Raw genomic sequence first — 26636 nt, forward strand, 5'->3', positions numbered from 1 at the left:
CCACGAAAATGTGCGTAAAAATTCTACAAAGTGAAAGAGATACAAAATTAACTGGATGACCTAACTTTTACTAACTGTTTTCACTTACTTAGGCAGCCCACAAATTGCAATGGTGTATTTCCTACGTTAGGAACTCCAATAAAAATGTGAGTTAGGTTACCCATGACAATATTTGGTGTTTTTGGATTGTTTATGTCTTTGCTTGTTTTTAAGGGTTTTACGGCGCTTGCAACACATTTAGGTTATATCAGCGCCAGTAAAAAGGAAGAAAATTGGATAGTGAAAACATTCTAGATGTACAATTAAAAGGACTTAAGGAAAAAATAGGGCAAATGGGAATGGTTCAAATAGAGAACAAATGTAGATTCCAAGAACATACTATCAGTGTACTTAGATTGAGATCACCTAAGTCTTATCCAGACACCAGTACAAGATCCCACAAAGAAGGATACACTCAAATGTTTACAAATGCTATATTAAAGATTAAAAAAAAATAACAGTACAAAAGAGAGATGATTTACAAGGAAAAAATATCATCTCCCAAAACTATGAATATACAATCGACGGTTTCCCTCCCAGCCAAGAACTCCGGCCAGGGTCAGGACAAAACTAAGCAATCTCATTCCAAGACAAAAAAAAAAGAAAGCAATTGGAAAACAGATATAGGGGGGTAGAAGACACAGTAAGTACCTCTCTGCCCACTATGGGAGGTCGGGAACCCCATCCCAGTAGGATTGTTTAAAGCACCAACCAATTAACAAGTGATTTAACCAGCATTCGAACAGTAAATAACACACTTGTCTTAGGTTGATAGAAAATTGAATGTACCTACATGTGAAAGCATAAAAAAAAATCTATCCAGACAAGTACCCAACACAAACGATAGAAGTAGAAGTATAAACGGACAGGGATAAGTACATTTAGTAAACAAATGATGACGGTAACGACTTGGATTTTAAAATAAAAAGTTATTAAAAACCAATATGAGATAAACATATATAAAAATACGTGATGTTACTCATGAACAAGAGTTTGATGAAATTATACACCAAAAATACATGATTTATGTCACCCATTGGGTCACTTAATACATATTTGTAACATAAACATTAATGAAATTATAAACCAAAAATACATGATTTATGTCACCCATTGGGTCACTTAATACATATTTGTAACATAAACATTAATGAAATTATAAACCAAAAATACATGATTTATGTCACCCAATGGGTCACTTAATACACAGTTGTAACATAAACTAGACTTGATGAAATTATACATCAAAAACATATGATTTATGTCACCCATTGGGTCACTTAATGCATATTTGTACCATAAACAAAAGTTCATGAAATTATACACTAAAAATAACTGATTTATGATTTATAATTAATTAGAGCATAATCTAATGGTTGAAATGTCTTCAAATGGAATAAAGAGGGTTTTATAATTTGTTTACATGCAGGGATCAGGCAAATATGCGACCACAAAAAGATACAGACTGAGCTCATTAAGTTTGGAGTTTTAGCCCTAATTTAGCAATTACCTAATTTTACCCTCTCTTTTAAGACCTGGTGCGGGGGGGGGTGGTCCCAGCTTGTATATTATATATGTATGAGCATCAAAAACAAGAATTAATGCGCCTGTCACTCATCTTATGTCTTGTATCATATTTATGCTATGAACAGAAACTTCTGAACTTCTTTTTCTCGTTGAAGACTTTGTTTCTTACCAAAGTTGCCTTATTTTCATAACCTTCAAGAACTTTGTATTTTGATAAAAATTCAAGTACATCTCTTTTGTTGGGAAGACATCCTTTATTTGAGGTATCTGTGATATATTTCTTAAAGTAAGAGTTTACAATATCGGACTCGTGATCAGACCATTTTGTATATTGACGTTGAGTAACGTCTGGTGATTTTTTGCTTCCATTTCCAGCAAGCTGTACATTTTGTTCATTTACTGTTGCTTGCTCAGAAAGATAGCTGGACAGTTCATGTTGTTGAGGTAATGTTGTAGAACAAATATCTGAGTTGCTGATTTCCCTTTCTTCGTGTGAAACTCTTTGAGGCTGTGGTGTATCATCTACTGATTTCAACAAGAAATTCCCCACTTTTGTGATTTCTGTCACTGCCAATGGACACTGGTACACATTTCTATTGACAGATTCAGTGTCCCATGTGCCGATAAAAATGGTTCTTTGTTCTTCTGGAATGTCTAATTGAACAAACATGGTGGAAACTCTATGTCTAGACTTATCAGCAATCAGGAGGTGAGGCTGCTTCAGTCCAGGACAACGTTTTACAACAGACTGAAGGCAATGGTATCCACTGGCATGGTCAGTTAATTGACCAGTGTTGGGAAACAAATATGTATTTTCAATAGAAACATTACAATTTATCCTCTCACTTAGAAGTTTTGTTATAGGCTCTATTGTGTCCATTGGGAACAAAACAGGAACAAGTCTTCTATTACTTTTGCCAGCTTGGTAGGCCAGCTTCAGATTATCGATCAAATATTTTTCCATTGGATCGTCAACATCCATAACTAAATTTGGATCGATCCAAGCACCTGTGATGGCATCTCTCCACTCAGCTAAAGTAAGCCTACTTGGCTCACCATCTCTTCGAGCATTAAACATGGTTATCCTTGACAAAATGATATTCCTCATGAAAATAAAAGTCTGTTTATCCCAGATACCAAATTGAGCCATCCCATTTGTCATTTCCTGCAACAAGTATTTTCTGAAAGTTGAAATATCTTCTTCCAATGGCATGGCTGCTGGTTTACGAAGACCACCCCATTTTAATTCACATTCTACTTCAGCTGAATAAAAGATAAAGCTCCAATTCAGATTGAGGACATCTATAAATCTGCTCAAATCTTGCTCTTTGTCAAATACACCTTTCATAATAAAGTACCCTTTCATGACGTTGACTGCCTTCTTTAGAACAAATCCGATTCTCACTTTCAAACCGGCCTTTTGGCCATCATCTTTGTCACACAATTTGATGACAACCTTTTCAAATACATTGAATTGTTTGTAGTCTAACACATCTAGTCCCGAGGCATTTTGATTTTCGGACTCTGCTCGTAATAAATAAATTAAGTTGGCAAACAATCTCATCTCACCCATTATAACAGATCTTTCCTTTTTTACTGATCTTGCCCATTGTTTTTTCCCAAGCAACAATACAACTAAATCTGTTCTGCAAATCTCTCCAACATCATCTTTTCTAAACCTATCAATAACATTGGTCTTAAACTCAACATCAACACCTATTTCTTTTGCACAGCCTGAAAAGAAGTCATTTTAATTGTGTCAGCTTGCAAAGACATCACTCGAGAACACTTTTCTTTGTGACGAAAGATATTTTTGCCATCAAAAAAGCCTAAGCAGCCAGAACACATTACTGTATCAGCATTGCCTTGGCTTCTCTCCCTTATTAAAGTTGCTTGCTTATCTTTGCGATGAATTTCTGCATTTGCTTTAAAAACGCCGCTTTTTTTCATGGTATCAAACATTCTGTTTTGCTCTTTGCTCGGTAGTTTCAAAGCAGCAATCACCTCCTCCTCTGTACCGTGTTTTTCTTTTTACATGACGAGTGAGATGGGTTGGAAATTCATCACAAAACTTACACATTCGTTTTGGTTTCTGAAATGTAAATCAAAGAAAAGTTCATTGCCCAGATGATAATGCCATAAGCAGTGATTTCATAAATGCTTGAAAAAAAAAATCCTTGAGGACAAATCACCTTTTAAAAATAATGTCTATTAAATAAATTAGATAGTGGAGTGTTGATGTTCAGATATTTATGAAGGTAGGCTTAAAAACAAAAACATACTTAATGAAATCTAACTATCTTCCCAATAACGACCAAAATTTATAATGGCCACTTTCTAAACTCTCGACTCCCAGAATCTCAATCCTCTTACAATTGCACACTAATTTCTAATTAAATTTTTGTTATTAATTATTTAAAAAAAAATTATGCCTTTTTCGCCACATCATAAGATATCGTCGCCTAAGCATTCCACAAAGGAATATAGATAACTCATCAAACAAGATGTCTGATGTGAACAACGATCACCTATGTTGTCCAAGTGAGCAAATTGGGGGTTAATAAACTTGCTCAAGGAAAAAAACGAAAGTGCCTGAAGCGGGGCTCGAACCCAGGTCCTTCCGGGACACAGTGCAATGCCTTAACCACTCGGCCACTATAATTCTACAACTAGGGGACTATAATTCAAATCGGATCCATCTTTTATACTACATGGGCTTTCATCACACTGGACGATTATTTCAATCAACACTGTGTACTATATTATAGTTATTTTAACTTAAAACCGTGAACCATGAAGAGACATTCAAAAATGTGAATTTGTGTAAATTTAAGTGATTGACATTGATGTTACTGAATATAGTGCCATGGAAGAGCCTGCGTTCAGAATATGAATTACATTACATTTAACCTGATCCCTGAGACCACGAGACAAAGACTGTTTGCAGGAAACATTCTATGTTTAAATACAGAACATCTCCAAAGACTTGGATTTAATGTACCTATACAGTTTGGCTGGACCAGCTGTCAGTCTTCTTTATACAAATTCCAGTTAATGACTCTTAATAAAATCACAACTCTAATCTCCTAATCCAAACTCATTAACACCTTGTACACCTGACACTTATGCTGCTAGTAAAGCAATGCACCATAAATGTACCTTGCCAAGCAGACATTTAAAAAATTGGAGATATAGACCCAATTTACTCAAATTGTTCCTCTGATATTGCATAATCAAAACAGACGTTTATCCTTCGCTAAAGTCAAGTCGTCAAATAAAGTAATAAGACTAACCTTATAACTGCTTTCATTCCTATTTTCATTCAGTTGGGATGGTTCAAGACGGACTTCTTGTGGATTTGGTAACTTTTCATCAGGCCTAAAGACATATTCTTTTTATTAGAAATTTGATGCAAAATAGTAGTAACCAGTAATAAATATAATTCGTAAAAATTAGATTAAAGAGCATAAGTAGATACCTAGTTGCTCCAATCATGATCAAGATAAAAATCAAGAGTTATATCCTATTATTATTATTATTAAACATGGAATATTTTAACAGAGGACACTAACATATACCAGAGTTTGACTTTAAAAATTATCATTTTTAAGAAATAAATAAATAATTTTAGACAGCATTTTTTATATTCCTACCTGTTCTCAACCTTATTATATGTGCTTTGTATAATGTGAAACTGTATTTTATGTGACTTTAAGAAATTATATACAGATTGGTTAGATCTTAGGGGAGACAGCGATAAATGACTGCTTATAATTATCATTTATATAAATAGGATAATGTATCTCATAGTGGTTTTTCCTACCTTATATTGTCAACCAATCCATCAGAATGAAATTCAACAATTTCAGATTCGCAATAATTACTTTCAGCATTGTCAATCAGCATTGGATCCTGAGAATGCAAAATAAAGATTGTTCACATCAGACAGATTTTTCATAGAAATTTGCTTACACGACTTATTAAGATTTAACATGTTTAAAGCAGTATTTAACCGCTCTTCTCCATCAAAATTTTTTTGGGATGTCTCTCTAACTCTTAGCCTGAAATTTGCTAAGCGAATGCAACAGTACAAGGTGATCATCCATAATACAAACACAGATGTTTGATTAAGTAAGGAGCTGTAATGCAGAACAAATGACATGTTAAAGAAGAGGGCAGAGAGATGAAGATATGCTTTTCAATTAATGATCTGTTCTATTAGGTACCTGATTCCAATTTAGGATCTTTTCTTTGAACCTCAAAGCTGGCAATTTGGAAAGCATTTCTTCTCCCTCATCCTCACTACTTGTTTGTGATGGCGTGCTGGAACAAACTGTTGATATAAAAGAAATTAAGTTTTTGATTGATTCAAATGTAGAAATGGAAATGTAATGGTGCCTGCCAAGTGATCTGATATTACAGGTAATGCTCTATTTAAATATGGTTAGATTTGATTAGAAAATAGGTTTCAATGTGACATAGCATTAGACCTAGGAAATGATGCACCATTAAAGTGAGAGAATAGGGAGAAGCCTGTAAAGAACTAGGACAGTCACTAATCGTAACAACTTTTATTTTTTAAATAATTATTTTCAAAATGTGTAACTAATAATTCTAATCGTAAGACTGATTAGCATAACATGTTCAATAGCACTGGTTTTATAAGTAATAAGCATCGCATTATTATAGCATTTCATGTGTGAGAAAATAAGTTCTTTTTTTTAATGGGGTTGAGGCATGGAATATCTAACATTAACATACACAGAGACAGCATCAAACAATGATAAATGAATAAATATTAAATACTCAAGTATAAAAGTATTTGAGAAGCTTTAAAACAAACATAAAAAATACATTTTATCTTAATACAGTAGGCCTAGAATCTACTTTAAAAAAGAAACAATGTTTTTCTTCAATCTTACATCTGGGTCAATATCTCTGTCAGCAGAGGGAACGGGAGATGAAGAACTGGAGGGCACTTCTTGCTCAGCATCTTTTGTGGAAGAGAATAAAAGTTTAGGATTAATTAATTAAGTACAAAATTAAGAATCAAAATGCGCCTCCTCTAACTTATGTTCATCTTGATTGACATGCACAAAACTTTAAAGTTGGTTTCTGTTTCCAATTTATTCCAAGCTTTCATCTATGTGGACGATGAATAACGTACATTTCATAATAAAAGTATGAGAATGAGTAGTAAATGTGCATAGTCATCATAGAGCCTACTACTAGCCTAGAGTATAGAGACTATAATATATACACATAAAAATCTTTAGTCTTGAGTCATCTATTATTATCATTTTTTTTTTGCTGTCTTTTGACTTTGTGACACTTTGTCTCTCATGTTATCTGTGACAAACAAAACTGGCAAAGAAGAAACAACAACATTGCCTTCTCCTCTAACCTTTGAGACTAGACTAGAGTACAGTGACTGAAAATTGGTCTACATTATCATTCATCTTGATAAATCTAAATCTTATAATTAAGTTCTAGAAAAAGCAAGAGTATATCTTTATCTAGAGTTAGTCTCTTAGTCTTATTCTTCTCTTACCTTTTTGTCTGGACTCCAACATTAACATTCGTTGAATGCCAAGTTCAACCAAACGTTTGCTTCTAGTCAATGCCGCCATGTTGAAATTACTAAATGGTGGAATTAAACTAATAAATTACTTGTCAACAAACGGACTGACAGACAGTCTAAGTCTACTGGTGACAAGAATCGAGAATTCCATGTCGAAGACCGCAAATTCTGTGCTACTTTCATTTTCCTTCTTTCCCCGTAGTGCTTTCGTTTTGGGTCATAGATTGTCGTAAAATAAAAGATTCGGTCAATTGTCGTAAAATAGAAAATCGCGATGCCATCGTAAGCTGGATGAAAAAATGTATATCTTGAGGTTGAGACCAGAAAACTTACTTCGTCAAATTTCTGGTTTTGGATTTGTTTCCCAAAAAATCAATTGGATTGAAAAAAAAATTCTAGCCTTGAAATCGCCTTGATATATATCCGGACATGTGAGATATCATGTGTCATGCCTGGGTCACGTAAGTGACATTTACACAATGGGTGACATGACTACGAACTTGATTAAACACTGATATATCTTTATTACGTGATTGGAATTCTTTTAAAATTGAAATATAGAAAGTAAAGACACAGACCAAAGCAATGCAGGGCTATTTATAGGCATTGCATCATGAGTATGAAAGATGAATGCGTTTGAGTTAGGTAGCCCGAAAAATGGGTGACCTAATGCACAAACCTTATGAAAACCTGAGTTAGGTGTCCCAAATGGCTACCTAACGTAGTATTTAGTGTGGTGGAGTGTGTATAGAATATTTGTTTCCTGTGCCCCATATTCTAGTTTTGAAAACTTAAAATTGGAAGAGGAATTTGACCCAGTCACTCTCCTGATTCAATCTTCTTGATCTAAATTCTAGAAATATTTAGGCAGTGACAATATTACTCAATATTATTATTCAATATTGATATTGAATATTCTCGCTCCCCTCACCAGAAACACAAAACTTGAATGAAATATCGGACATCAAAACTTGTTCATTTTCGAATTGGATTTATTTAATTTCTGCCTTCGTCGAGAGAATTCCGGCTTGTGTGTATTGAGATATCTAGTTGAGATTAGTTAGATACCTATCAGATTGGAGTGAACAACAAGATACAGTGATACAGTACAGCTAAGACTTAGACAGATCTAGTCATTTAACAAGTAAGAAGATGAGCTTAAACAGCAGTAGTAGGAAATGTAGATCTGGCAGTGCCAGTACTAGTAGTGGCAGTAGTAGGAAAGAAAGCCCTGCACCGATGAGTACAAATCAGGCAAAGGCTGTCATTATCCCCAGACACCTGTCTGGGGATAACCAAATTTTGTTATCCCCAGACACATATTTGAAACTCCGCTCTTTTAAACAATTATCCACATTCCAGAATATGGAATTTTTCCAAATGCACATAGAAATAAGGAAAGTTAATAAAACATCTATAAAAACATAAAATCAACCAACATTAAACCAGTTATTACTACATATACACAATATGCGTCGACTTCGAAGTGGGTGTCATGGCCGAATGGTTTAGTCGTCTGCCCTGTAAGTTTTACCAGAATCGACGTTGCGGGTTCAAATCCTGGGTCCGCCATTTTATTTATTTATTTTTTTTTTACATTCCGTCTTCTTTTTACGGAACGGTGCAGGGGATAATGTCCCATCCATCCTCCACCCAACTTTTTTAAACTCTCTCTCTCTCTCTCTCTCTCTCTCTCTCTCTCTCTCTCTCTCTCTCTCTCTCTCTCTCTCTCTTCTCTTACTCTCTCTCTCTCTCTCTCTCTCTCTCTTCTCTCTCTCTCTCTCTCTCTCTTAGTTCCTTTCTAGTTTCTAGCAAATTGTCATATTCGTCCCCACTTCGATCTCAAAAAGTGTCTAAAAAGTATAAATAATTAATAAGCAAACAGAAAGGAAATATTCAGAGAGCGACCAAAGGGTCAGGTAGAGGAGAAAAATACAAACAATAATTTAAAAAAAAAAAAAGCAATTTTAAGAAATTCATGCTCAGAAACGGAACAAAAGGTCAAACAAAAAGGAGAAAATAATAGACTCGCGCAAAAAAAAAAGAAAAGAAAAAGGTGGGGGGAGGATGGGTGGGACATTTATCCCTTGCATTGCACCGTTCTGTAAAAAAAAAGACGGAATCTAAATTTAAAAAATAAAAAGTGGCAGAATCAGGATTCGAACCCATAACGTCGATTCTAGTAAAACTTCCAGGGCAGACGACTAAACCATTCGGCAATGACACCCACTTCGAAGTCGACGCATATTGTGTATATGTAGGAACAACTGATTTAATGTTGGTTAATGTTATGTTTTTATAGATATTTTATTAACTTTCCTTATTTCTATGTGCATTCGGAAACATTCCATATTCTGGAATGTGGATAATTGTTTAAAAGAGCGGAGTTTCAAATATGTGTCTGGCGATAACGAATTTGGTTATCCCCAGACAGGTGTCTAGGGATAACGAATTTCCATTATCCCCAGACAGGTGTCTGGGGATAATCACAGCGTAAGGCAAAAGCAAAAGCTGAGACTGAGACTTGCGGAAAATGTGAATATGTATGCAAAGATATTGAGAAATGCTTACAGTGCAAGCTCTGTGACCAGCGGTTTCATACTTTGTGCGAAAAGATAGATGATGACACCTATCAACTGTTGAAGAAAGACTCTGAAAAAGAGTGCCCGCTGCTGCATTACTACTGCTCTAAGTCCTGCAACAAAGTGGCCTCAAAGTTCTTGGGCAATTTCATGCAGCTTGAAAAGGAAGTAGATAAACTCAGGAAAAAAGTAGAAGACGTAGATAAAAGTGTGAATATCATTCAAAAAGGTGAATTCACAGAGGAGATGATAGAAACAGTGAAATCAACAGCAAAGGATGAGATAGAGGCCTGCCCTAGGTCTGAGGCGAGTGTGATTAAGGAGCGACTCAAGAGAAGTACAGAAGAAAAGTCAGATAGAGTAAGACAAGATATAAATGAAATGAGGAAAATTAATGAAACTGAGGAGAAGAAGCAGGCAATGGTGAAAAAGAACCTAGAATTAGAAGAAGAGAGAAATGAAAGGGCTAAGAGAGTGAAGAATGTAATTATGTACGGCATACCAGAAGCAAAAGATGGCGACAACAAAGAAGACATAAGAAAAGCCCAAATGGTACTCAAAGAGTTGCAGGTTCATGGAGACAAAAACAGCCTAAACCCTATAGAGCAAGTGATCAGATTGGGCAGAAGAGAAGATAGACCAAGACGCATTAAAATAAGTCTGATGTCAACGGACCAGCGTAACACTTCTCTTAGGAACAGCAAACAGTTGAAAGACCATAAACGGGAATGCTTACAGAAGGTGTATATTGGAGCTGACCAAACAATTATGCAAAGAGAGCAGGCCAAGGAATTAGAGGAGCTGAAGAGAAGACGAGAAGCAGGGGAGATGTGGTCATATATAGGAAAAGGGTCATCTTCAGGGAAAAGTTTAGTGAACAAATAAGAAAGAGAGACAGCGATGTTGGAGGAAATGACTGGGACTGGGACGACGAATGACTATATTGGAAACGTGTCAGTCCAATTGCCCAAAATGTTTCTGAGCAGGATTCGAAGACAACAAGAAAATTAAAAAAAGAGAAGTACCAGTAAATGATAAGGAGGGGCAGCACGTGAATATGAAAAATACTCTGAAGTTCATGTACACGAACGCAGACAGTGTGATGAATAAGAGAGAGGAGCTAAAGGCTATGGCAGAAGAAGAAGATCCAGATGTGATAGCAATGACAGAAGCTAAGCCAAAGAATGCAACAACACACCCAACCATAGCAGAGCTAGGTATTGAGGGATACACTATAATAGCTAGCAGAGATTTTGAAACTTCCGGCAGAGGAGTATACTTATTGGTGAGGGAGAACCTCAAGGTTAACCCCATAGAGGAATTCACAGATCACGACTTTAGGGAGAGCGATTGGTGCTCGATTGGAGTAACTGGACAAAGTCAGATACTAGTAGGAGTGATTTATAGGAGGCCAAATAGCACAGGAGAAAATAATGAGAGAATGTTGGAGATGGTAAGGAGAGCATCACAAAAAAGCATTCAGAGATAATTATTATGGGAGACTTCAACATGCCGGAACTGGAGTGAAAAGGGATGGATGAACCAAAAGAGGGAAGCCTGGAGGAAAGTTTCATAGAAACCATTGAAGATTGCTACCTACAACAGATAATAAAAGAACCCACAAGGCAGAGAAAAAAAAAGAATCCCAACGTATTGGACTTGATACTGATGGAGGAAGAAAATGACATTATCGACCAAAGACTGAGCCACCCACTGGGAAAAAGCGACCATGCGACCATATTCCTAAAACTGAGGGCGACATCAGAGACTGTAGATGAAAAACTGACACTCAGATATAGGAAGGCTGATCTAGAGAGTATGAAAGAGGAACTGAGGCATATCAAATGGGAGGAAATACTAATCGAGGACACCGTAGGAAACAACTGGAGTAGATTTACCAGAGTACTTAACCGGACAACATGGCTGACACCTGTTGACATTGAGCTTCGGCTCAGTGGATAGTCTTATGTTTCCATTTATTCACTGTGTGGAATCTTTAATTTTTACCTGATGTGGACTAATCTTAATATTGGAACTTTTAACTTAAGATCTATTAAAAGTAACATTCGAAAGGAACAACTGTGTCAAGATTTAGAAAGTTATAAAATCGATGTGTTGTGCTTACAAGAGACAAAGATCCAAGATGGCGTCGACCAAACAATAAATGGTCACAGACTGCTGTGCTTTGCTTCCAATTCACCTCACTATGGATGTGGATTTCTCATAAATAAAAACTGCAGGGATTTGACTAGTGACGAATGGAATGTTTTGGACAGAATATGTGTTCTTGAGCTTAAGTGTAAGATCAATTCAAGGAACCAGAATAACGATAACAAAGACGATCACGGTAAGAAGACGTTCACTATCTCAATCGTAAATGTTTACGCACCAACAAGTCAACGCGCAAAACAATACCCAGAGGAAACTGATAAATTTTACAAACACCTAGACGATACACTGAACAAAATAGGAAACAAATCAATATTAATAATTGCTGGAGATTTTAATGCCAAAGTAGGAAAACGTCTCGACAGTGACACACTATGTTTAGGATCATACTCAAAAGGAAAACGTAACGATAACGGAGAAAAATTAGTCCAGTTCTGTGAACAGAGAAAACTTTTCATAACAAACAGTGCTTTCAACCACCCATCAAGACACCAGACAACATGGGTAGGACAAAGGAAAGACCAAACCCAAGACAAAATGATAACAATACACAACCAAATAGACTATATCATATGTCGACACCGCCATAAACACTACTCAACCAACTCGCGCTCATACGGTGGTACACTGCTAACATCCGATCACAAACTTGTAAAAACGAATTTCAACATAAATGTGTACAGGCAACGAAGACAGAAAGGTAAAACGGCAGTCAAAATAAACACGGCAAAAATAGTAAATGAGCGAGAATGTCGCATTCATTACCAATATGAACTTAACTCAAGTCTATGGAAAATAAAGCAAAACAGCAATCCAAACAATGAATGGAAAGAGACGCAAGCGGCAATGAAATATGCGGGGGAAGAAAGTGCAGGCTCTATTAATACAACTAAGAACAAACCAAATGGAACGCCTAACATCGCTATTAACGATCTATCGCGGCAACAAAAAGAACTTAGGATCAGGATACAAAACACGAAAGACTCGGAAGAAATAATAAACCTGAAAACGGAACGAAACAAAATACTGCATTCAATTCGATCACTTACAATAAAACACAGAAACGAGGAATTAGACAAAAAATTGGAAGACATAGAAAAGTCCAAAAATAACGCATCGTCTATGTTCAAAGCGACGAAATCTCTGAACCGAAAACCATTCGAGAACCCAAAACTACAGGATAAATTTGGCAAACAGACAACAAATCCCAACGATATCCTTGACATTGTATCTGACCACTTCCAGCAGAAATTTCACAAACAAGTCTCACAAATATCGCCCTTCTCAGGAAACCCTAGAGACCTAAACAACCGCATCACAACAACTGAAGTTAGAAATAGCATAAAGTGCCTAAACAATAACAGATCCCCAGGCGAAGATAAAATTCCCGCTGAATTGCTGAAATGCGGTACCCTCTCCCTGGATCTGAGCATTGCAAACATAATGAACAAAACATTCTCAACACACAAAGACTGGGACATAAACAACGGTGTCCTAATTACAATACAAAAACCAGGAAAAACGAAAGGACCCGTAAACAACCGGCGCCCAATAACATTACTGAATACCATAAGAAAAACACTGTCAACTATTGTCCTCAACAGAATTAGACCGAAAATAGAAAAATATCTATCACATAGCCAAAGCGGGTTTCGCCAAGACCGAAGCACATCGGACGTTGTATGGACACATAAATGGTTGGCAGCAAAGGCACTCAAAGAAAACATATCCATAACAATAACCGGAATCGATATGTCCGCAGCCTTTGATACGATCGACAGAGGAAAACTTTTGGAGATATTAACAGAAATAGTAGACGAAGACGAGCTCCGAATAATCCGATTTCTCCTCAGCAACACAAAGATACAACCAAGGATATACGGGCCACAAAACAGACGCAGTTCGAAAGTAACATCGGGACCCCCCAAGGAGATAGTCTGAGCCCGATTCTGTTCACAATATACTTAGAACACGCTCTGAAAGAAGTTCGAAAAGTCATTCCAAAACCAACGACTCATATTGAGAATGCAATCCCTAGAGAAATCGCCTATGCAGATGATGTCGATTTTATTGGATCAACACCAGCAAATATAGACATCATACAAAATACCCTCATGAAATATAACCTCCTAGTCAATGCCAATAAAACCGAATTTACAACAATATCGAGGAACAAAGAGGAATGGAAAAGAACAAAGAAAGTCGGCTCACTAATTGGAGACACCGAGGATGTACAAAGAAGAAAACAGCTATCAAACGCCGCACTCAGTAAACTCACCAATGTATGGATTAGAGGTGACAAAATAAAGAGAAAAACCAAACTGAAACTGTACCATGCTCTTGTAAAACCGGTACTTCTGTATAACTGCGGCACTTGGGCGTTGACAAAATCCGAAGAAGAACATCTGGATGCCTTCCATCGCACACAGCTAAGAAGGGTACTGGACATCAAATACCCCAAAAAGATCTCAAATGAATCACTCTATAAGATCACAAAAGAAAGACCAATCTCCCTTGACATTTTACAACAACGATGGCAACTTTTCGGTCACATACTACGCAGGGACAAAAACATACCAGCAAACCAAGCCATGTCGGGATACTTCCAAAAACACGGGAACCTTTTCAGAGGAAGACCGATCACAACACTCCCTGTGATCCTAAACAAAAACCTCACAACACTTGGACAAAGCATTAGTCTCATAACGGCAGGGGACCTTGAAAATCTGAGAACCCTAGCAGAGGACCGGCAATATTGGAGACACCTCACACAGGAAATACTGGAAACAGCCAAGGCGACCCGATCTTTCGGTCGAGACGCGAAAGGCATCTAAGTAGTAACTTAACCAATGCTTCGAGAAAAACATCCCGAAAAGCAGAGGGAACCGGGTTGGGAGAAGAAATCAACCTTGGATGACGCAGGAAGTGAGAGAGGCATTACGGAAGAAGAAGGCAGTAAATAGAAGATACTCTAGAAGCAAAAAGGAAGAGGATTGGGACAAATACAAAAGAGTGAGAAACGCAACTACTAAAATAGTCCGACAAGCGCATCAAAAGTATGAGAACAAGATAGCAGAGGAAACGAAAGAAAATACTAAGGTATTCTGGAGTTATGTAAACAGTAAAATGAAGACAAGACAGGGAACCTGTGACATAAATAAAGAAGATGGCACTTGGGCATCTGAAGATGAAGACAAGGCAGAGGTGCTAAATCTCTTCTTTGCAAGTGTCTTTACAGTGGAGAACCAGAAAAAACGTGCCAGATATTGCTAAAAGAAGTAATATAGATACTACACAATGGCCGATTACAGAAGAGAGAGTAATGAAGAGACTACAAAACCTAAAGGAGAGTAAATCACCTGGACCTGACAAACTTCATCCTTACATCCTAAAAAACTTAGCAGAGCAGATAGTAGAACAACTAACCAAGATATTTAACCAGTCGATGAAAGAAGGAAGACTACCAAGGGACAGGAAAGAAGCTAACGTCACAGCCATATTCAAGAAGGGAGACAGAAAAAAATCCAGAAAACTACAGACCAGTGAGCCTGACATATGTCGTCTGCAAGCTCATGGAACAGCTGATTAGAGAAGAAATGGTTGATCATATGACCAATAACAAACTATTCAGCAAAGATCAACATGGTTTCATGGCGGGAAGGTCTACAGTAACAAACCTACTTGAAACAATGGATGACTGGACGAGAGACCTGGAATTAAGCAACAATTTAGATGTCATATACCTCGACTTCAGAAAGGCATTTGACAAAGTTCCACACTGGCGCCTAATCAGGAAATTGGAACAGTATCAAATTAATGATCAGACAGTCAAATGGGTCCGAGATTTCCTCAAAGATAGAAGACAAAAAGTGATAGTGAATGGAACAGCATCAACGGAGAGACTGGTAACAAGTGGAGTTCCACAAGGAAGTGTACTGGGACCAGTTCTCTTCCTGATTTATATCAATGACTTGCCAGACAATCTATCATCTAAATGTAAAATCTTTGCCGATGATACTAAGCTCTATGGAGTAGCTAATACAGAAGAAGAAAGAAACACCTTACAACAAGATTTGAAAAAGCTTGAAGAATGTTCCGAAATATGGCAGATGGAGTTCAATGTAGATAAATGTGCAGTTCTTCACCTAGGAAAAAACAACAGTGAAGCAAACTATATAATGAAAGAAAAACCCCTGCAGAAATCCAATGGGGAAAAAGACCTAGGGGTATTTATTGATAGGAAGCTAAACTTCCAGAAGCAAATTCAAGATGTTCAATCTAAGGCTAGTAAAACACTCGGAATAGTGAAAAGAAATTTCAAGAATCTGAAAACAAAACACATGACTATCATCTACAAGACTATGGTTAGATCAAAGCTGGAATATGCTACCTGCATATGGTATCCGAAGTTTGAGGGAGACAAAGACTGTTTGGAAAGAGTGCAAAGGGGAGCAACAAAACTTATCACACACCTGAAAGACAAAACCTACTGTGAGAGATTGAAAGAATTAAATCTCCCGACCTTAGATTACAGGAGAAGAAGGAGAGATATGATCCAAACAAATAAAATAGTAAAGGGAATAGACAGGGTAGAGGCAGGATTTCTTAAACCAAACAAGAACATTCAGACACGAGGAAACAGCAAGAAACTCGAAAAAGAACGTTTTAAAACAAATGAAAGAAGGAACTTTTTTTCATCTAGAATTGTAAATAACTGGAATAAACTGCAAGAAACCACAGTATCAGCAAAAAATTTGAATAAATTCAAAGCAGAGTTGGAGATAAGCAACACCCTAGGAAACAAGTTTAATTATAAAAATTGGTCCAATCATTAATAGATGAGGAGGAGCGAAGGAGACTACACCAAGTCTAAAAGCTCTATACAGAGGTATCCAGGTATCCAGGTAGGTAAGATTGTTAAGGGGGCGTGGTTGTTATGTTCAAGGTTCTTAATAGCCTAATGGCTCTGGATAGCCAATGTGGTGAAAATAAAGAATGAACTCTGAAGAGTCTTGTAAGCACTTGTGAACAATGATTTTATTTACTTCCTGTCATTGTTTATATACATATAGACAAAAAGGGGAAATAATTATAATTGACTAAATAACGGGATATAAAGATTCAAGGGAAATAATTCTTACTTTAGTAATTTACACTAAAATATATACATGGTTACATTCCTTTGTTCATAATTGGCATTCATACATCTTTCATACAGGTTACAATAAATTTCTCATTCAACCCTTAGAATCCCAATCATTACAGTGGTCACCAGGAAAAAGTGAAAAAAAGGTGAATGAAGAATTCCACGAAAATAGTATTTTAATTTTATGGAGAATCTATCAAATTTCCTTATACTTTTTGAATTTTAAAAATCCATCCAGTAGTTTTTTAGTTATTTAATATTTTTTCAGACCTAGTCTAGGGGTTAGCAAGCGAAAAAAAATTAGAATTTTGACTTTCGTTTTGAGGTTAGGATTGATTGTTCGCTATTCTAAAAGTACAATGAGTGGTCATCTTCTCGTTAGTTCTATTTTTGTCTTTTATAAACAAAGAGAGTAGTTCAAAGCGTCCTTTTTAAATAGCGTCTTTCAAGAATACTTTGTTTTGAAGCCGGTTTTTAATCTTTTCATTATGAATTCCAAGAAAAATTCTGAATTCGATTTAAAGTGTAAATCGTTCTCGCAGTTGTCAGAACAAGGAAACGTAAATATCATGGTAATCGGTTTACAAATAATGAGAAAGAAGGTGCGATTAGTCTTAGTATTAGTGTTAGTGGTGATAGTAGTGTAGTTGATCAGAGTTATGGAGCTGTTTTGGAATGTGCTAATGAGGGTTATGTGGTCAATCAAGTGTGTTTAGTAAAACAGCCTGCCACGCCCAATTCTCGAAGTGAAATAAAATTGTGCAATGTGTATGATGTGATGGATGAGCTATCAGAATCAGATTCTGATAACGACATGTTATATCAACTTGTAGAGGAAAATGAACATGAGAATGGATTTAGAATTATTGATCTAAGCATTTTAAAAGAACAAATTTCTTCCAGACTTGTGTGTAATGGGTGTTATAGTAACGTTGAACTGAAAGAAACTGAGCGTCGTGGGTTAGGAAGTATGTTTGGTTTTGTTTGTGATACCACAAATTGCCATTCCAAGCAGTTAGCTCCATTTTCATCTGATCCTCTTATAAATGCAAATGACACTGGTAGCCTTACTGTAAATTCTGCGAATCGGAGAGCAGCAATCGCGATGCGTTACGCAGATGGTGGACATAGGGGACTTCAAGGATTTTGTGGTATGATGAATTTACCCCCTCCTGTTCAGAAATTTAGTTTTAAGAAAATAAAAGAGACTAGTCATGATGCTGTTGTGAAGTCTCAGGTTGAAAGTTGTCGTTTGGCGGGTGAAATTGAGTTTCAAATGTAAGAAAAGGGCGACGAAGGGGGTGATTTGAAGGACATTGACGTATCAGTGGACAGTAGGGGGTTATCGGCAAAGTGTGGGATAGTGACGGCAATAGGCTGTGCGACAGGGAAAACACTCGACACTGGTGTAAAATCAAAGGTATGTAAGTCATGAGATTGGTGGAAAGCTAAGCATGGGAAGATTCGGAAGAGTTCGTAAGATGGAGAATAACGCATGAAAAGGATTGTGCGTTGACGCATTTCGGTTCTTCGGGTTCCATAGAGCCCGCTGTAGCAACATATTTTTTTTCACGCCATGCGGAGAAGCATCATTTGCGATACACCCTATTTATCGGTGATGGGGATACAAATAATTTTAGAACGGTAGAAAATTCGAAACCTTATGGGGAAACAACAGTTGAGAAGGTGGAATGTACTGGTCACGTACAAAAAAGAATGGGTATCCGGCTTATGAATGTGAAAAATTCTATGTCTGGAAAAACAATGAGTGACGGGAGGATAATAGGAGGGAAAGGCAGATTGACAGATAAAGTGATAGATGAAATACAAACTTATTACGGCAATGCTATCCGTGCCAATAAACATGACTTGAGTGGTATGCGAAAAGCAATTTGGGCCATTTACTTCCATAAACTATCCACGGATGAGTAGCCGTACCACAATCTATGCGATGAAAAATGGTGTAAGTATAGGGGGATGAATGCGAAACGGTCGCATGACAATAGCCTATCACCTGCGATTATGGACGCGTGTAAGCCCATTTTCCACGACTTGTCACATCTTCTATAGAATAAACTATGGATATTTTATTATATTATCTTTGTAAAATTTGATTTTACCATCTGCCAATTGTGCGAAAAAATACCAGTCAAAAGGCTTAACTTTGATGCTGTACGAAACAAAAAAATTGTATCGGTCAATCATATCCATAGTCTCTTTTGTAGATTAACATCATTTTTACATGCTGGCAAAGTTTCGAAACCCTGCTAGGTAAATCTTTTACAAAACTTTGCGCTCGGTCTGTTTTCCATTTCTATCAATAAAAATATGAAATTATCACAAAAATGCAATATTTCACATTATAATTAGCACAAACACACAAAAACACATTTATATCATAGATAAATTACTCTTTAGTGTTATATTCAAAGGGAAAGACTATATCTTTAAGGCTCTATTTTTTTAATTATTTTTTTTCGGTCTCATGCCTGTCTCCCTCGTGACCCTGCCCCCTTAATGAATTCATACATATCTTGCATAGATCGATCTTGATAGAATTTATGAAGTCCACTTTAGTCTTAGTCTTAGGATTAGGATTAGTAGCCCAAAGATCAAGGCCAGCATTTGTTGATAACTTTCTATAGGTATGAGTGTTTTCTGTCCCAAAATATGATGGCGTCCATCTTTGAGGTTTATCCTGATTTCACGGTAGAAGCGAGTTGACGACATTGTGCAAGGATTGCGGTCAAGAGATATCTTGACTGTCACTGTCATCGCTGTAGTTGTATATGAAGTTGCCACCTTGACGTCTTAACTTTGGCTGTTCGAATTTAATTATTTTGGATTTTTTATCCAATCAATATTATTTTTGGTTTTAGTTTTGGTTTATTTTCCCTCATCATGCACATTTATGATTTGTATTTGACAGGTGTCAATATATTATGCGATAAGTCTAAGTAACACGAGCAAATCATTCTCTTCGTCACTAAAATTTGGCCCTATACAGCTCATGCTTTTTTGTGTAATGGAAAGGACATGAGATGAATTCTCAATTCAAATTCTATTTATCAATTAAAGTTGAATTAGGATGTGTAATTTTGTTGTTTTTTTCGTTGGATTCACTATTTTGCCTGTTTCAAATACAACATGTAATGTATTTCTATGGCTCTAAACCTGATGTTCTATACCTTAAGAGACAGCACGTTCTGTTGTGTTAATTATTTACGTGTTATTGTGACATTTGTTAAAATTGGTAGAGTTAGGGTAGAAAAGACATTCCAGTGTCCATGTCACATGTCACTTAGGATTTGTTTTTAAAAACTTACCCATTAAGACCCAGGGCCAATGGGCGAAACACTCCCTCCCCCTGGGGATTTTATGAGACCAATTTTTAAAGTAAATATAATGTGTGGGCTTTCCATTTCTGGCCGGCTGCCAACAAAAAAGTGTCATCTTCACAGAGTTATTGCCCTTGAAAGGTCATCAAGTGCGTTAAAATGAGCTTGCCACTGCCAAACTTTGAAGTGCCATAGCTTCCTTAGTTTTCATCACACATGTCACAAATTTGGATTGCACTGATGTATATAGACTATATTAGATAAATAATAACTAAATTCAAGGTTCAGAGTATTTAGTATGTATGAACTTCAAGGATGAATTTTAAAATATTCAAATTTTCAAAAAAGTTTCACAGACACTGTTATATAACTTTAGAGCATTACATATTTCTATATACATCAAAGAGAAAGTGTTATAGCCTGTGTATAGCAAGACCTAAATAAAAAATTTCGTAAATTTTTATTCACTAGTTTTCAAGATATTGGATATTTTGTGATTGTACTGTTGACAGAGCAGTTATTCCCCTTGGTGGATTAGAGAAAGGTTTATAGCAAAATGAAAGCAGTTTATTGTAATATGACAGGAGAAATTTGGTACTTAGGGATCATTTTTAATTACATCAGCCCAAGGAGAGATGGGGAGGGGGGGGTCACATCTAGTCTGACTCTGGTTTGGGGGGAGGGGGGGGGGGGTCCGGTAAGCATGATGCTCACTCACTTTTTTAGGGGGGGGGCCAGGTAATTACTGAAATCAGCTTTTCAGTGTCAGCTTTGCTGAAATAACTATTTAAAAAATAAGGGTTTGCAGTTCTTGTCATAGAAAAATATTATAATGCGAATTATTAGATTCACCATTGGTACGTATGAAAGGAAAAAAGTAACACTAAACTGCAGATGTCTATAATGTACCCTATCATTCAATTTGTCTTTTCTGCGAGAACACAGTTGTGTTGACATGAAATATGAAAATTCTGCTTTGTGTTCCATTGTTTTCATTCATGTGTCCCTTCCCATATTTTTCTTTAGTTTCGGTTTCAGGTTAGACTTTGTTTGTTTATTGGCCTTTTTAGGGCGCTAGCACCTCAAATAGGTTATATCAATATCAGTGCCCAAATGTAGGTTTAGTCAGAGAGACCAAAATAGTATATCCTCTTCAACACCCAAAAGAAAACAACATGCTTCAATTATTTTTTTAAACCTATGACTAATGAGGGTTAGTCTTTGTGCTTGCCTATTGCCTGTTTTCATATTATAACTGATAAAAGCTGACATCATATAAGTACGTCCATAAGTAAGTCCATAAAGCCTGCTACATGTATTAAGATAACACCAACTAAGATGAAAAGCATCATATTGTTGGTTTTCTTTAAATGATAGAATGCTTAATAGATGGGAAAATGTGAAAGTTGAAAGATGCTGATATCTGTAGTATACCCTATCATCTGATTTGTCGTTCTATGAGAACAAAGTTGTGTTGACATGAAAATTCTGCTTTGTGTTTCACTGTTTACATTCATGTGTCCCTTTCCATATGTTTCCTTTTCCGTGTGCCTGCCCTTAGACATGACCTAAGATAAGAACTCTTTCTGTATGCCTGACCCAAAATTAAATAATTCATCATTGATTAGTTGTCTTAGTAGACTAGCCAGCTCTTTTTATAAAATTTGATTTCAAAATGACTACCGAGTACAGTAATCCTCCCCATTGTTTTTCTTTCTTTTTTTTTTAAATTTCAGAATGAAATAATATGACAAAATAAATTGACATTATAAGCTCACATCAATATATTAACTCATCAACTTGATTGTGTAACGGCTTCCGAAGAGCCTGTTTCTTTGAAAAAAGATAGACATAAGCTACCAAAGACAGTGAAGAAAACCTGTATTATTCATTATCCCAATTTAGCAAATCACGGTTTCTTAAAAACTTTTACAGAGGAGGCATGGGAAAATGTTCAAAAAGTTAAGATAATTCGACTTGAGAGTGATGACATCAATGTAAGATGTGCACACATCTGTGACAATCTTCCAGATCACCCATGTCAAGAACATGACTTCCATCGTCCTTGTTTGAAAAGTTTCACTAGCCTGAAATATGTACGGCTTGAAAAGAAGAGAAAACTGGAATCCGACAGTAATGAAGATAATAGTCTTAAAAGAAGATGTGTTGAATCACTGAAGGGACCTTGTTTTTCAGATGAATGTATCATTTGTCAGCGAAAAGAGAAATATGTAAACAGAAGAAAAGATAAGCTTGTAAAGTGTCAAACAGAGTCTTCAAAATCTTCCATATGTGAAGCTGCCCATTTCAGAGGAAATAGCCGCTTGATAGGGTTGACAGAAAATTATCGTCTGATATCACCTGAAGCAAAGTACCATGAAAGCTGCAGGAAGAAATTTACTCAAAAAGATGCTCGTCATAGTAAAATAAGTTCCAACAAACGAAAACATTGAAAATTACAGCCCAAAGAGATATGTTTGGCCAGTTGATCATGTTAAGCCAGTGTCATAATATTGATCTTCGTTAAGTGATGTGCTATCCACTAAGCCCAGTTCCGTGGGCTTTAGCAACAAGTGATGGATCTTTCTTGAAGACAAACAAAGCTACACTTATGAATAGAATGGAGAAATATGAAATTGCTGACTCAAGAAGGAATTTCCCGAAGAGCATCTACATTGTTGATGGCAATGCAGTTCTCCAAGCATTGGTTTCATTACCAGAAACATTTGGTGAACTGGCTCTGAAACTGTTCAGCACACTCCCAAAGTCTACAGACCTTCATTTCATTACAGACAGATACCTCGAGGATTCAATAAAAGCAACAGAAAGATCTCGAAGGGGTGATTCTTCAAATAACACTTTTCTTATTGGAGGACCGTTAACAAAAGTGCCAAGCGACTGGAAGCTATTTCTATCAAGTGGGGAGAATAAAATAAACCTAATGAAACTAATTTTACAAGAATGGGAGTCAGACAAATATGCATCAAAACTCCTAGGCAGAAACATTTTCTTTGCGATCGAAAACACATGTGTACAGCTGAGCAGTGAGGATGGAATAACCACAGACTCTAGACCAATGCCTGAGCTGGATTGCAGTCACGAAGAAGCTGACACCAAAATTATTGTTCACTGTACATATGCAGTTCAACATTCAAGGAAGAAATTGTAGTAAGATCACCAGATACAGATGTCTTTTTGTTGCTTTTGGCATTTGCAAAGAAAATTGAAGTCCCTTTACTTTTTGACACAGGTTCAGGGGAAAACGAGAAGGCTTCTCAACATCACAAACCTTTCTAGCAAATTATCACCAGAAATTTGTGACGTTATGTTGGGATTTCACAGTTTCACAGGTTGTGAGACTACCAGCTGCTTTGCTGGAAAAGGAAAAGTACGTCCATTTGCCCTATTGACAAAACACCAAGATTTCACACACTTATTTTCTGAATTGGGAAATCAAGAAGTGCTACATCAAGATGTTTTATCAACGCTTGAAAAGTTTGTGTGTCTAATGTATGGAGACAGCAGAGCAAATGACGTCAACAAACTAAGAGCTGATACGGTGAGAAAAAGATTCACCCCTGGAGATGACAGACCCCTCTCCCACTGTAAAGGCATTGATTTGTCCCAGCTGCCTCCCTGTAAGAAAGGTCTACAGATGCATAGCAAGAGAGCAAACTTTCAAGCAATGGTTTGGAAGCAAGCAGCATCAAACTTCCCTGAAATTCCAAAACCCGAGGAAAACGTTTGGAAAAGGACAGCTTCTGGTAGTCTGGTGATCGACTGGTTTGGAGATGATGACATTATACCAAAAGAACTAGTTAACATTATTGTTGATGAACAGCAACCTAAAGAAGATGACATTGAGGAAGAGGATGGTGAAGAGGAATGGTCTTCTGAATCAGAGGATGATTTTTCAGACTGTGACCAATGGGTGGATGATGAACTGTTAAGAAAAATGAGTATGTTCCATACCTCTCAAACCATAACAGAATATATATATATATATATATATATATATATATATATATATATATATATATATATATTATGTGTGAATTTGGTGAGTATGTGTGTCATAATTATAATATAAATGTATTTCAAGGACACCTATTCTCAGTAGTTCACATTCTCATCCTAAAATGCTATAATATGTATTTCGAGAAAATGATGTTTTTGTTTATTAATTTTCTATTTGTCATTAGTAAAGATAGTTTGTATGTATTTCAAAATGACCCTCAAATCATGAGTTTCAAACATAATATTTAGTTATATTAAATTAGACATGTTTTAAAATACAAAAATGCATTTTATGAATTTTTAGTAATTTTTGCACCGATTGACCTTTCAGGGGCAATAACTCTGTAAAAATGACACTATTTTTTTGGCAGCCGGCCATAAATGGATAGCTTAGATGTTATACTAACTAGAAAAATTGGTCTCGTAAAATCCCCAGGGGGGGGGGGGGGGAGTGAGGGTCCCGGTAGCCCTTAGTCTCATTAAACAAGTTATAATAATTTGCTATATACAAAAATATGAATGTGCAGCAAATTGCTAAGGCGGCAGTTTGTTTCTACTGTAAAATCAGCATAAACAACCATTATGGCTGCCATAATTTTAGGGACCGCAACCCTTGTCTAGTGCTGAATTGATTTTAAAAATTGTTTTGTCAACAGAATATTCTGACGAAAAATCCATCATTGGCTTTATCATCATCGTAACTCATGCCCAAGACTTGAAAATGAATTTCAGGTTTGTTATTTTACCGATTTTGACATTATTTGTGTTAATTTTGGTAGTCTACACTTCAAATCCCACACGCGTCTCTATCATTATATCGTATCATGCTTTTGTAGTATGTGAAATATGCTTATTTTTTAGGAAGGGGGTGGGGGTGGGAATGAAATAGTTTGAGGAGGCAATTACATTTTGTTACCACTAACAAGGGATTGTTTGTTTTCATGAGTCAATCCCCTATTCCCATGAGGACTCTGACTACCTACAATATAGTGACAGTAGTAACATTGAAACAAGTTCTAACGCAGACTTACCACTTTTCCAAGATGATCTTGATATTTGTCATTTAAATTTTGGGATAAGAGATATGTGTTGAATTTAAATGTAAAAAATTATTTTATTTAAATCATTTTTACAAATGCCCACATTTCACTCTAACACTTTCTGAGATGACCCACATGTGAGAGGGTTGTATACGTTACATTGTGTGATGTATTTCATTCAGTGACATAAGCAGAGAGTCATCACACACTGATGCACATTTTAAAAATATGTATTGTGTATCTCGTGTACGCTAATGAAGTTTTTCTTTTATTTATTGAGGAATGGACTTGGATCCGGACCAATCTGTAAACAAGGATGGCCTAAACGAAGATTACTTAGTACCAGACTTACACTGTGACAGTGATAGTGAATGTTCCAAGATATACTTGCTGGCTCTCCAATATGGTAGGTGGTCATTGTATACAATAAGTTGTTTGTGTTTATCAGACCCCATTTGTACCATCAGTAACAACATTTTGGCCAACATTACATTGGTCATCCAGGCTGTTCGAAAGTCATCAGCACCAAGGTCACTTAAGGTCAGATACAACTTTGAGTCATGGAATTTAAACCAGAGGGTGACTGGTTCACTGTTTACATAAAATAGGATTGTGTGTTAATTCATACATGGATTCATCAAAGAATAATCCTTTTCAACTGTTTCTATTAATTGGTTTATAAGTGCTCTATATACCAACTTTCATCAATGATTGTTACAGGTTTAAAATATGCAGTCACTGCACTCAAGGTGTGGTTGGAATGCGCTACTGGTAGGGTGTCCTTTTCTTTTCTTCCTTCCTCCTATTTTCCCTCCTTCTGTTCCTCTTACTTTCTTCTTCTCCCTTCTGTGTTTGTTATCTTGTATGGCAGATGATATTGTTTTCATTGTAAATCATCTTTACCCTTGTTTTTAGTCTTACTGTAATTATATGTAGGATTATTTAGGCTATGAGTTTATTTTTATTGTATAGTATAGTTTATTGATTTTTGAATTGTATGTTTTGTTTCAGCGGTATCTGATATAAGCTACATTGTGTTGCTAGAGACCTATAGCAATAATAGACCAACAAGCAAACACTACACTCGAACACGGTTGTCTTGAACTCATTCAAATATCCCGGATTTTATTATTCTTTGTTTTCTGTCTATTCCTTCCTCAAAACTAAATTCGCCCTGACAACATTTTTTTAAAATGA

At 36.3% G+C, this 26636-nt stretch overlaps 3 protein-coding genes across 4 annotated transcripts; 1 reads left to right on the forward strand and 2 right to left on the reverse strand.

Annotated features, from left to right (window-relative positions):
• Window positions 1-1681: 1681 nt before the first annotated feature.
• LOC144960880 (uncharacterized) lies at window positions 1682-3139 on the reverse strand. Its single transcript, XM_078894271.1, has one exon. It carries the CDS (start codon window positions 3137-3139, stop codon window positions 1682-1684), a length of 1458 nt encoding a protein of 485 aa, XP_078750397.1.
• A 330-nt stretch (window positions 3140-3469) lies between these two features.
• LOC144960877 (uncharacterized) lies at window positions 3470-7652 on the reverse strand. Of its 2 annotated transcripts, none has more exons than XM_078894267.1 (5): window positions 6489-7093; window positions 5793-5899; window positions 5390-5478; window positions 4860-4944; window positions 3470-3658 (listed from the first exon to the last, which is right to left on the reverse strand). In XM_078894267.1, exons 2-5 carry the CDS (start codon window positions 5847-5849, stop codon window positions 3521-3523), a joined length of 369 nt encoding a protein of 122 aa, XP_078750393.1. In that variant the 5' UTR covers window positions 5850-5899; window positions 6489-7093; the 3' UTR covers window positions 3470-3520. The 2 variants fall into 2 exon arrangements, with proteins under 2 accessions (XP_078750393.1, XP_078750394.1); XM_078894268.1 differs by lacking the exon at window positions 3470-3658 and adding an exon at window positions 7118-7652 and having other exon boundaries at window positions 4904-4944; window positions 6489-6559.
• A 1281-nt stretch (window positions 7653-8933) lies between these two features.
• On the forward strand, window positions 8934-15955 carry LOC144960878 (uncharacterized). The gene is made up of 2 exons (XM_078894269.1): window positions 8934-11631; window positions 14737-15955. Exon 1 carries the CDS (start codon window positions 9880-9882, stop codon window positions 10612-10614), a length of 735 nt encoding a protein of 244 aa, XP_078750395.1. The 5' UTR covers window positions 8934-9879; the 3' UTR covers window positions 10615-11631; window positions 14737-15955.
• Window positions 15956-26636: the final 10681 nt, after the last annotated feature.

This window comes from Berghia stephanieae, unplaced genomic scaffold (assembly GCF_034508935.2).
Source record: "Berghia stephanieae isolate SIO BIC M18660-M18661 unplaced genomic scaffold, UCSD_Bste_1.3 scaffold1, whole genome shotgun sequence".
NCBI lineage: Eukaryota > Metazoa > Mollusca > Gastropoda > Nudibranchia > Aeolidiidae > Berghia > Berghia stephanieae.

What these genes read in the sequence shown, in the direction of transcription:
- LOC144960880 (XM_078894271.1), bottom strand. Translation starts at nt 3,139, where the DNA reads ATGGGTGAGATGAGATTGTTTGCCAACTTAATTTATTTATTACGAGCA.
- LOC144960877 (XM_078894267.1), bottom strand. Translation starts at nt 5,849, where the DNA reads ATGCTTTCCAAATTGCCAGCTTTGAGGTTCAAAGAAAAGATCCTAAAT. An exon ending in AGATCCTAAATTGGAATCAG is followed by an intron (nt 5,479 to 5,792) that starts GTACCTAATAGA and finishes TTGCATTCTCAG; the next exon opens with GATCCAATGCTGATTGACAA. An exon ending in GGAATGAAAGCAGTTATAAG is followed by an intron (nt 3,659 to 4,859) that starts GTTAGTCTTATT and finishes TTTACATTTCAG; the next exon opens with AAACCAAAACGAATGTGTAA.
- LOC144960878 (XM_078894269.1), top strand. Translation starts at nt 9,880, where the DNA reads ATGCAGCTTGAAAAGGAAGTAGATAAACTCAGGAAAAAAGTAGAAGAC.